Here is a 12,967-nt window from a genome sequence, read left to right as displayed (position 1 = left end):
TTACTTGCGGGTATATACATGTATTTATTTGGGTTTAACACGTGTGCGAAGGGCAAGCTGGAAAGAGAGTCCTGGTATACTGGAATCAACGTCAGAAAGTTAAGCGAAACAGTTGTTTTAATCACTTCTCAATAACCTTGTGCAAAAAATGAGGAGTGCAATAGACATCTTGACACGTTGGGAAGGCATTTGTGAGATCAGTAAATGACAAGAAATGTGAATTAGGTTATTGTACGATCAAAAACTCTGAACATTTAAATGTATTCAGCAACACAATTAATTGGACTCTTCCTTTCCGTTCATCAGTTTTGGATAGATTAAGTAGTTTAGTTTAGTTTTTCATGCTACTCTAGGAATTTGCTCTATTTTATATCAGGTAACGCGCGCCTCACTATGTAATTTTCTTGTTGTGCATTCCTTTCTATATCCTGTAGTGCCTGCCTCACTGTCTAAGCAAAAGGTCCTAAACCATTTACTAGAATTTTTAACAACACATCATGGTTTCCTGTAGACTTAATTCTCGGTATTTTTGAAACTTGTTCATATAATGTTTCAGCCATCCACTTAATTGATGATTGTTGTTGTTGTACTCTCCGAGCTAGTCTATTCCGAACAAGTCTCTTCATTTCCACGTGATCACTGCATTTTACATCCATATGAACCTGATTTATATAGTCAAGCCCAGGTTTCCCCGCTACAATTTTTGCACCTCACATTCCCCTCCATTACCGAATAGACAGCTCTTGGATGTCCTAGACATGTCCTTCCAATCGATACTTTTATTTCAGTCAAATTGTGTCATCAGCTTATTTCCTCCAAATTGATTTTGTAGCCCTTCGTTAGTTATCCGATTTACCTATCTATTTTTTTAATCTTATTCTGCAGCATAATACTTCGAAAGCTTATATTCTTTTCTTGTCAGCGCTGTTTATCACCCAAATTTCATCACCACACAAGAGAATTACCTTCATAGAAGACTAATACCTTCAGAACAGACTCCCTAACTCTTACATTAGTATTAAACGTTAACAAATTTCTCTCTTCCAGAAAAAAATTGTTGCTGCTGTCAGTCTGTCCTTTGTCTTTACTGGGGGCAACATCCTTCAGTTTGCTGAAGTAGTAACGAAACTCATCTATTGTTCTTTCTGTCTCGCTTCCTAATTTAATGATCTCATCACCACCTCATTTATTTTAACTAAATTCCAATACCTTTCCATTTTAGTTGAAATCATCTCATTATCTCTTTTCAAAACACAGTCTGCCTCGTCCAGATCATTGTATACGTACCTACCTGTCTTTGCCAGGATTACAAAATCACAGCCAATCCTCAAAGATTTTGTTTATTCTGCTTTTCCAAATTCATCCTTCATATCCTTTTACTTCTTTCTTAATGTACGTAAAAAGCTTGGTGGTTGGGTTCTCAAATTTCTTGTCCTTCGACTCTTGTAACTGAAGTATTGTTACGACACAAATTGTAGATACCCTTCGCTCCCTGCATTTTATCCCTGCTTCCTTTAGACAGTCAAATAATGAATTTCAGTCAGTACAAGCTCTAGGTTGCAAAATTGTTTATATTAATTCTGATCCAATTTTTCAATGTAACAGTTCTGTCTTCTGAGTTCTACGTTTTCGATTGTTATGGTACTCTTTTGTCAACATGTGTATACATTTCAGATGAAGCCATTTTCCTTATTAGAAACATCGGTGAACCTCTTAAATACATTGTGCAGCCTAATTCTTTACCTTCAACCTCATCATTGCAATGTAAGGTCTTTATGAATACTTTTAATGTCTTCAACTATTGCACAGTGGTCGCTGATCACATTTTGCGTTTGTACGAAGCAATAGTTATACCGTAAATTTTCTTCGGTTTTAAATTTTTCTATGTCATAGGTCTTTCGTTTGGTTTGATATTGTTGCCCAATTTTCCCTCTTTTCTGCTATTCTTTTCACCTCTACGTAATTACTACTCTCAGCATCCTCAGTTGTCAGTTTTTCGTTTCGTATCATGAATGCAGAAATTTCTTTCAGTAAGAGCCTCACGTTATTTCCGTTTTATCTGAGAAAATATTCTTACTGGTCTGTGGCTGATAACAAAACAGGACTTAACTCTTCTACAGCTACATTTTATTTATTCATTTCAAGATTGCAACCTCATTATGAAATCATGGCTGCTGAACTCAAATATTAGTTGAGTAGGATGGCAAGTAATGTCTAGCTCCAATGACGGTGGGTGGCTGTTGTTCAGAGTTCGGCCTTGAAACTAGTTGTGCCGAAATAAGTAGAGATATAAATTATAGCTTTTAATGAGTTATTTCCCGACGTAGCTGATGAAATCACAGAGAGAATGTCGTAATTTGACATGTATTGAAGAGGACATGTAAGGACTGAATATCTATCTAATAATAATATGTATCATAGGTATACCAACAGGTATGGAACAGTGAAATAGATACTTTTTCAGATGGGGTTAATATCATTTCTACACGTAATGTAACTAGTGGGTAGGGGACAACCAAGTACAAATGGTGGAAACAGTTTCAGTTATCAGCTTCAAGAATTAATATTTTGAAGTTATTTTTGTTTTGTTTGTTTGAAGGTGGGTGTCTACAGTCTGGGTACACAGGTAGCCAGGGAATAATTAAGAACAACAGGTAAACAAAATTTAAATTAGCACCTTCAGAAAATAACGTTACGTAGCTGTTTTTGTTTATTCGAAGGTGGGTGACTGCAGTTTGGATACACACTAAAATCCCTCCGCCATAATACCGTAGCACGCCACTAGAAGAGACAAAATATAATGGCGCAAGCACTCTCCAGTTTATCAGTAATGTAATATTTTTTCAGTATATTATTTTTATTAATGACATGCCCCACAAGGTGTAGTGTTACTCTATGTGTCAGTTGACGTAATTGGTGTGGACACAAATGTATATTTTGTATATTGTGTAAGTTATCTTAAGACTGGTTATTGCCTTAAAATTAGTGCAAAGTTTGTTTTGCCATTGGTAACTCAAATTCATACGTCTGTAATCTATAATGAATTACAGAATTTCTATAAGTCTTTTAATAATGGTTGCGCCAGTTCATTATTGCTAGTTGGCCAATTTCCACCTTTCATTACTCCACTTTTCAGTAATATCTATTCATACTTTTCCAAGAAGCTACATTACTGTAACATGTTGTCCGCAGTTTGAAATGGGTTGTTGGTTATTCTGAACCGGCTATACAAGGTATCCGAGAAATGTTGCGAGAAGCTTTGAGAGTTTGTAGAGGGTGCCCTGAGGAACGAATTGAGAATAGGAACCCGTCTCCGGGAAGGTCATACAACGACGCTACGGAGAGCGAAATTATAGACTGAGTTAGCTGCTGCGTGGAAAGGGCTTGTGTCATATGAATGCTACACTCTTTTGCCTCGGTGGATGGCACTTTCTGACACGGGATCTGCAGTTTATTTTTCTCCTGTGTACTGAAAAAATTTGGACATTTAAAAGGGTTCCAGGAGGAAAATAAACTGCAGATGGAAACCCGTGTCCCAAACCTTCATCCACCGGGGAAGCAGAGATATGTTTCACAGTAACGAAGTGGCATGGCATTCATAGGAGACAAGGCAGCAGTTAATCTCAGCTTCTCCGCTGGTGACAGTGGCAACCATGCGCGATCACTAAATAAGAAACAACATTTCGAGACGTTTCATCTACGGTCCGTGAGGCTACGTTTGCTGCCTTATAGGTGGCATAGAAGCGGGCGTCGTCACCTATAACTTCGACGTTCTGTAGCTTCTTTGCATGATGTACCCGCACACTGGTTTCTATCCTCGATTTATTCCTTAGGACACACTCTATAAGTGTGTCGCTACATTTCTGGGACACCCTTTAGTACGACTTCAGATTAGCCTCGTTAACATCGCTGTGAAATTAAGAGAGATCGGTAATATGATCACCAGTCTTTGGTGAATATTCTTTTGTAATGATTCCTTTTGTGGTCTTTTGCCACTTCTTTCCCATTCTTGCAGAGACGCTGTTTGTGACATTCATTTCAAAAAGATTTGGAAATGTTTGGTGGAACTAACTTCCTGTTGTGACCTGAATGCCTGTTTGCCAGCTGGTCTGCAGGCTGATTTTCGTGTGTTCCTGTGTGACGTTTAATCCATGTGAGGACTACTGTCCATTTCTTGTTTTTCAATATATAGATTAGAATTTTGTTATTCTGTAACTGAACACCTCTGATGATTTAGTCTCCATAAAGAGCATAATATTACTCTACTCTCGGTCTGCATTACTGCCGTTCTTCGTTAAGCTATATAACGTTTCTTAACCAGTAAAGGAAACGAAAGAAAAGTTCGGAGTAGGTATTAAAATCCATGGAGAAGAAATAAAAGCTTTGAGGTTTGCCGATGACATTGTAATTCTGTCAGAGACAGCAAAGGACTTGGAAAAGCAGTTGAACGGAATGGATAGTGTCTTGAAAGGAGGATATAAGATTAACATCAACAAAAGCAAAACGAGGATAATGGAATGTAGTCTAATTAAGTCGGGTGATGTTGAGGGTATTAGATTAGGAAATGAGACACTTAAAGTAGTAAAGGAGTTTTGCTATTTGGAGATCAAAATAACTGATGATGGACGAAGTAGAGAGGATATAAAATGTAGCCTGGCAATGGCAAGGAAAGCGTTTATGAAGAAGAGAAATTTGTTAACATCGACTATAGATTTAAGTGTCAGGAAGACATTTCTGAAAGTATTTGTATAGAGTGTAGCCATGTATGGAAGTGAAACATGGACGATAAATAGTTTGGACAAGAAGAGAATAGAAGTTTTGAAATGTGGTGCTACAGAAGAATGCTGAAGATTAGATGGGTAGATTACATAACTAATGAGGAGGTATTGAATAGGACTGGGGAGGAGTTTGTGGCACAACTTGACCAGAAGAAGGGATCGGTGGTAGGACATGTTCTGAGGCATCAAGGGATCACAAATTTAGTATTGGAGGGCAGCGTGCAGGGTAAAAATCGTAGAGGGAGACCAAGAGATGACCACACTACGCAGATTCAGAAGGATGTAGGTTGCAGTGGGTACTGGGAGATGAAGAGGCTTGCACAGGATAGAGTCACATGGAGAGCTGCGTCAAACCAGTCTCAGGACTGAAGACCACAACAACAACAACAACAACCCTTCTAGAGCCCATAAAAAGGCAAAGCACTATGCTTGATCGTTTGAGCATTCATTTCTCAGTTTATACACTGCCTGAGAAAAAAAATGAATCATTCAAAAGGCAAAAGAAAGCGAAATGAAATGTCACTGGTTGAGAGTATTTGATGTTATTGCAGTGATTGAAATATAGAACTAAATTTACAAAGAACATGGAAGTGTGAGCCTTGTTATCAGAATAACGTTGGACCCACTCTGTCTTGGACGCACTCACTGAATCGATTCGCAAGAGTATCAGAGCAGTCGTTTCCTTGCCCGAGCCTAGCTGGCCAACGACCGTTACAACTGGTAGTTGATATCCTCGATACTGGCGATGAGAAATGTTCAAATGGCTCTGAGCACTATGGGACTTAACTTCTGAGGTCATCAGTCACCTAGAACTTAGAACTAGTTCAACATAACTAACATAAGGACATCACACACATCCATGCCCAAGGCAGGATTCGAACCTGCGACCGCAGCGTCTAGAACCGCTCGGCCACTCCGGCCGGCTGGTGATGAGACGTGGCAGACGTCCGAGTTGGTCTCCCACATGTCTTATGAGGGACTAATGTGGGGATTCTGCTGGCCACTAAAGTGTCTCAACATCACGCAGAAAACTGGTACGGACTCTTCTCTTGTGTGCATGGGCATCATCCTTCAGAAAACCGCACCATAATATGCCGCATGAGAGGTAGCACATGATGACGCAGGATGTCCTTGATGTACTGTTGTGTCAAAAGATTTCCATCAACCACTACCAGCCGTGATCTGAAATAATACCCAATGGTTTCCCACACCATGAGGCTAGGAGTAACACTGCTACGTCTCTCTTGAGCACTTGAAGAATGGGCCCATTCCCTAGGTCACCACCATACTAGACGTAGATGGTCACCTGGGGTGAACAGCGATTTACCGCTGAACACATTCGCGGCACTATTCCAAATACATAGTTCGTTTAGTAATGTTAAGGGCAACTTTCTTACGCTGCGGTAGTTCAATGACCTAACTGCTGCTAATCTCACACTCAGAATGTTGCAGGTAACCCCCATTACTTTGAGACACGTGCAGAGTACAGGGACATACGGCCATGTTTTCTGGGTACTTCAGTTGTGTATCAAGCAATGTGTTTTATGAGGTAGATTGACTCTACTCCTTGTACAGAAACTTTATGACTACCTGCCGTACACCACATGTTTTGGCGCATATTTCTATACATAACATGTTGTTGTTGTTGTGGTCTTCAGTCCTGAGACTGGTTTGATGCAGCTATCCATGCTACTCTATCCTGTGTAAGCTTCTTCATCTCCCAGTACGTACTGCAGCCTACATCCTTCTGAACCTGCATAGTGTATTCATCTCTTGCTCTTCCTCTACGATTTTTACCCTTCACGCAGCCCTCCAATACTAAATTGGTGATCCCTTGATGCCTCAGAACATGTCCTACCACCGATCCCTTCTTCCAGTCACGTTGTGCCACAAACTCCTCCCCAGTCCTATTCAATACCTCCTCATTAGTTATGTGATCTACCCATCTAATCTTAACCATTCTTCTGTACCATATTTCGAAAGCTTTTATTCTCTTCTTGTACAAACTATTTATCGTCCATGTTTCACTTCCATACATGGCTACGCTCCATACAAATACTTTCAGAAACGACTTCCTTACACTTAAATCTATAGTCGATGTTAACAAATTTCTCTTCTTCGGAAACGCTTTCCTTGCCATTGCCAGTCTACATTTTATATCCTCTCTACTTCGACCATCATCAGTTATTTTGCTTCCCAAATAGGAAAACTTCTTTACTACTTTAAGTGTCTCATTTCCTAATCTAATTCCCGCAGCATCGCCCGACTTAATTCGACAACATTCCATTATCCTCGTTTTGCTTCTGTTGATGTTAATCTTATATCCTCCTTTCAAGACACTGTCCATTCCGTTCAACTGCTCTTGCAAGTCCTTTGCTGTGTCTGACAGAATTACAATGTCATCGGCGAACCGTAACGTTTTTATTTGTTTGTTTAATACCTAATCCGAATTTTTCTTTTGTTTCCTTTAGTGCTTGGTCAATACACAGATTGAACAACATCGGGGAGAGGCTACAACCCTGTCTGACTCCCTTCCCAACCACTGCTTCCCTTTCATGTCCCTCGATTCTTATAACTGCCATCTGGTTTCTGTACGTAACATAGCTGACAGATATTGAATAATGATGTAGACCACTTTTCCCTGTGCTGTGAATACCACGTCAATACGACGTTGTTGGGGAGCAGCCAGCACGTGTGGGACGACTTACCCCGAAGATGAGGTCGATCAGGAAGTGCTTGACGCCGAAGCCGGCGCCCAGCTTCAGCTCGAGGATCTTGCGCTTCTCGCGGTCCAGCGGGGTGTCGTCGCTCTCCGCGGCTGCGGCCGCCTCAGGAGACAGCTCGGGCTGCAACACAGGCCAGCACCACGGCGTTACACTAGCTCAGTACGGTGCTCCGTTTACAAGCGCCGCAGGGCCCTCTGCTTGGACAAGTACCTATCACCGACAGTTTGCTAGCATTTAACATTTATGTTTCACTATGGACCTATTTTATGCAAGGTGTCACTACAGATTAGCTGTAATCACTCTGTCTTGGGCCATACGGACCAATTTTGAGTGGGCTGAAGGAAGTTTGATCATTACCTGGCGGGAGGTACGGAACATTTTCAAATGGATCCACGTATAATGAATGGAACTGCCCATGAATATGATCAAAAGTATCCGGACACTTACTAGTGAACGTAAATATGAGGTGCCCCACACTTCTCCTTTATGACGGCTCGAACTCTGTTGGGATACCCTTAATGACACGTCTGGTGGAATGACGGCCCATTCTTCTTCAAGAGCCGAATCTTACTGATGTTATACGCTGGAGTTCTGGAGCGAAATCGACGTTATAACTCATGCCAAAGGCGCTTAGTTGGGTTCGGATAAGGTTAAATGGGCAGGCCAATTCATTATAGGAACGTTGTCCAAAAACAATTTCCTCACAGATGCTGCTCTACAGCGTGCCTCTCCTAATAGTTGTCAGGCGTATTCTCTGGTGTTTCATCAGATATTTGCAATTTCGCTTTCGCATTGCTTAGCTGGAGTCAGCCCAAACATATAGTGCTCATCAAGTCTTTCACGAGATGCCTAGTAGTGACGGAAAGCGTGAGATTGTTTCCTGTTATAAACAAAATGAATTTTAAAGTGTAATTCTACGTGTCTATTCGATGTAGCGATGCCGTATTAGTTTTGTGCGATGTTTGGCTATGTGTTAATAGTGACTGCTCGAAGAATAACCAGTACCCCACCAGTGGCAGCACTACTCTGGCCCGCGCCAACAGCTACCGCCAAGCACGCAGCCCTGCTCAGTCGCTGTTGGGTTCCTGCTTATTCTTCGCATTTTGCTGCCCCTGTTAACACATATTGATAAAACGAATATCGTACTAGAGTAATTTTGGAGTGCTCTATCGATTGGGCAAGTAAAATCCCAATTGACGAATAATATTGTTTGCAGTAGGAAACAAACCAACACTTTCTGCTGGCGCAAAGCGTCACATGAGAGACGTGACGAGCTGTGGAAACGTTCCTGACGCCTCTTAGGAGAAACATCTGCTATGACAGAATTCATTGCCATGTTGATACAATAATCGTCTCCGAACTGTTCCTCCATTGTACATAGTACTGTTACATGTGTTCACATCCTTCCGCAGTTATCGTTTTCTTAAACGCACTAAGGATTCTAGAGCCCTCATTATTTTTATTACGACATTTTACCTAACCTCAACGACAAATTGACAATGGAAAACAGTGACAGGACGTACGTTTCGTAAGAGTGTCTACCAATACTTGGCCTTCTTTGTCTGTTGTCTATCCTTTCATTGAAGTAAATTCTCTACTAGACGGAGGTACTTCCCCGCCTCATTAGGAATCGGAGGTTAAAGCGTTCCTAGCGCCAACATTAAAAATAACAGATAAGACTGTTAACTTTCAATGCAGTTTTACATTATGAGACTAAAACACACGATGTACGTCGCAAAGTACGTTTTTATCCACAACTGACTTAGCTACATTTGGCTGACATATGACAGAAGACTTATTTCGACTCTTTTGAGTCATCAGAAGAAACTGTACCTTGTTTTGAAAGCAATACACAGTTGTTGACACTTAAAAACATCGCATTTCGATTATTTGATTTTAGGAGACCATGATGAGCGGTAGATGGCTATTTGGTGTGTTACTTTCGTAAAATGATAATTACACATAATAATCGAAATCTGTGAACTGTCAAGTCAGCGTCATCGAGACAGCTGTGAGGAAACAATTACAGATCAAACAACGAAGAACGAGAGCGGAGAAGCGTGCTGAGACTGACCTGCACCTGCAGCGCTGCGTCTTCCTGCAGCTGCAGCTGCAGCAGCTGCCGGGATGATCCAGGGGCAGCCGTCGCAGCTGCCACACACGCAGATACCGCCAGCGCCACCAGCGCCCACCTCGCTGATCCCTTCATGCTGCAACACAAACACACACACCACCGCGTCACAAACAGTGCTGCTTGCTGCCACACGACGTCTGCAACTGTCTACGCAACACGTCAGTACTGTCAGTGGAATGGTCTTCTAGACAGTATTTCATTATCATTAATTGTCGAAGCATTTGAGATGTGGTGCTATAGACGAATGTTGAAAATTAGGTGGACTGATAAGGTAAGGAATGAGGAGATTCTACGCAGAATCGGAGAGGAAAGGAATATGTGGAAAACACTGATAAGGAGATGGGACAGGATGATAGGTCATCTGCTAAGGCATGAGGGAATGACTTCCATGGCACTAGAGGGAGCTGTAGAGGGCAAAAACTGTAGAGTAAGACAGAGATTGGAATACGTCAAGCAAATAATTGAGGACGTAGGTTGGAAATGCTACTCTGAGATGAAGAGGTTAGCACAGGAAAGGAATTCGTGGCGGGCCGCATCAAACCAGTCAGTAGACTGATGAGAAAAAAAAAAGTCTTACAGTGCTCATGCGTCATGTCTTTCAACGTACTTAGAATCAAAATTATCGCTCCCCATCTCCCATATTAATTCTTCACATTTTTTCCAGTATCGTGTTAGTCCAACTCCTCCTTTCCCCTTTGTCCTTCTACTCCTCCCCCCCCCCCCCCTTCACTCTCTGTCACCAAAATTCATTTCCTGTTCCCACTCTAACTTTGTCTACCTCTAGAAATAAGTCTTCTCATCCTTCCTCCCTCTGTCCTTCCCCCCCATGACTCTGTTAACCACTTCCTCCCCTTCCAACTATCAATCTTCTCATCACTCCGTCCATCTCCTCCTCCTCCGTTTCTCTGCCCATCTCAGCCTCTTCCCCCTTTCTGTCAATTTCCTCTTCCCCCTTCCTTTGTCCACCTCCTCTTCTCCCTATCTCTGTCCCCTTCCTCCTTCTTCCTCACTACCTGCTACACTTCAACTTCCTTCGCCGAGATAAAGTTTCGCAAAGGTTTTAAATTTATGTGTAAAGCTCGTTCCAAGTCACAAACTGTTCTCAGTCTCAAATAATGGGCGAATAAAATCTAGTAATTCGTTGTCGGCCGATACATTTCTTTTTCACCGCCTCCCTACCCCACCCCTTTGATAGCTAAGTATGTGGTTCTTACCCCACAGCGGATTCTCTCCAGACAGTACGTGATACATGTACCAAGTTTGGTTGAAATTGGTTTCGTGGTTCAGGAGGAGATGTGTAACAAACACTCATAGATGTAGATGTACATCTACTTTTGTAATATATGTGGATACTGGCCCATGCTCCTTGTTTGACTACAGAGTAGTCTTAATTTTTAGCTCGGGTTTAACATAGGCTCTTACGGACAAATTCTGATTACAACTGCCAAAAACTGCTAAAGCCTACCACAAATCACAGAGTGTATCGAGTATTCGGGTATCTCTCATGGAGAATAAACGGTAAAAATGAAAATAATCGTATTGCATTGTTAGCTGGAAGACACTGTCTGAGGTTGTTCGACTGCTTGGTACAATTCCTTCTATTTGACTTTTGTTTTGTGAATGAGGAAGTAAAATGGAGAAGAGAAAGCAAAAATCTTTCCCAATTAAATGTGAGTTATTACGATGCAAATGTACATGTTAAAGTGTGTTAGCGCCATGAGAGTAACTTAGCTTTCAGAACGAAATCCAGCGCCTGTTGTAAATTTATTTTTATTTTGTTTGACCAGTTTCAACAAATTAATTTCTCATCTTCAGAATCCTACACAATAATGAATATTAAAATTCTTTAGACTTTGGCTGTACACATATGTAAAGTATAAGAAGTGTATTACAGCAGCTTATTTGATGTTGGTTTAGCTTCACAGTATAAGAAGTTTATTACACAAACGTAGTCACTACTGGTTTAGCTTTCCATAAGCGTATAGCCAAGGTCTGAAGATTTATAACATCCCTAACTTTGTAGACTTCTGAAATTGACAAATTAATTTGTATAAACAGGTAAAGCGAAATATAACATATTACCTACTGTCAACTGAATTTTACTCTGAAATATATCCTACAGTTGCTGAAAATTATGATCATGGATAATATAACTAGTTACCTTTAGTTTTGTAAACCTTAAATACTGTCTCACCCCTTTAGTAATCACCACCTCCATTCTCTTTGTTTCTTTAAGTTCCTATAAGGAGAAGCTTTATGACAATGGGGGAGAGTAGGAGGTGTGACACGTCAACGTTTTGGTCCTTGTAATCAGAAAATACTGCAACAGAACCGGCTTTATTCACGTAACATTCTGGACAGTCTTCTGAAGTAAAACCAACAGATATCATAAGAAGGATAGGCCGAGTCGAAACTGGCTCCCCGCTTCCTCCAAATATAAGTTCACTCGTCGACCGTATAGTTGTACTGTTTATTGCCCAATGTTCTACCTCCCTCAATGCTCTTTCAGTGTCTTTTAACTTCTTACGAATTCCAAATAGGTATTTGCGTCAGTTCTGTTACATAGCAGCAGCATTCGTGAAACTAATCCTAAGTAATGAAGTTTAGCAAGAGACACAGATCACTTTCCGTATCAGTTCACCATTATTAAATTACCATTGAGTACCATCCACGAAGTGTGAAGAATAGTAGCTACCATGAAGAGCGGAAAAATGGTTGAGTTCGGTGCTAAGTGGGCGAAGGCCGAGGGCGGCGGTAGTGGCGTCGTCCTGCAGCAGGTGGGCGGGGTAGCGGTTGCGCAACTCGCCGTGGTGCAATACGCGCAGCTCATACGGACTCTTACGACAGCGCCATCTACGGCTTTCCCTTTCTTGCCAACTGCACGTCAGCTCTTCCTCAGGACAAGCAACTTTCACACATCCGAGCATATTGCACTCATCAGTCTTTTATTCTTCTCCTTGGTGTTAACCAGTAGTATTTAGGATCCCATTTCTTTGAAACGGCAGACCTGGTCATTAAATACGTCCTCGACAATATAGAAGCCTCTGGGCCACTGAGTCTGCACCGGAATGTTTATCATGACGGGAGATTCTCTCTATTCCTTACGGAGACCACCACTAAAAAAAAAAAAAAATCATGATCCACGCGATGTCGAGAGGCTGCAGTGTTGTCCTCAGCCATGTGGCGTCAGGCGTTTGCAGTATGGAGGACCATGGTGTCATCACACCACTATCCCGGTCGTTGTAGGCTTTCCACACATAAGAGCCGCTATATCTTATACAAGTGTCCCTTCAGTTGATATTAGGAGGTGATGTACACATCGTTCCACT

General features: G+C 41.5%; 1 protein-coding gene across 1 annotated transcript in view; it reads right to left on the bottom strand.

The window, feature by feature from the left end:
* LOC126354137 (uncharacterized) overlaps positions 1-12,967 on the bottom strand; it is a 39,097-nt gene that overhangs the window by 19,888 nt on the left and 6,242 nt on the right. Inside the window, exons 2-3 of the mRNA XM_050003534.1 lie at positions 9,579-9,714; positions 7,487-7,624 (exon numbers count right to left, since the gene is read on the bottom strand). Of these exons, the coding sequence (XP_049859491.1) occupies positions 7,487-7,624; positions 9,579-9,713 (273 nt within the window). The 5' untranslated portion in view covers position 9,714. The remainder of the gene's footprint in view (positions 1-7,486; positions 7,625-9,578; positions 9,715-12,967) is intronic.

Source organism: Schistocerca gregaria, chromosome 3, assembly GCF_023897955.1.
Source record: "Schistocerca gregaria isolate iqSchGreg1 chromosome 3, iqSchGreg1.2, whole genome shotgun sequence".
NCBI classification, from domain to species: domain Eukaryota; kingdom Metazoa; phylum Arthropoda; class Insecta; order Orthoptera; family Acrididae; genus Schistocerca; species Schistocerca gregaria.
The sequence above is the reverse complement of the archived record's forward strand: the minus strand, read 5'-3'. Positions and strand labels throughout refer to the sequence as shown.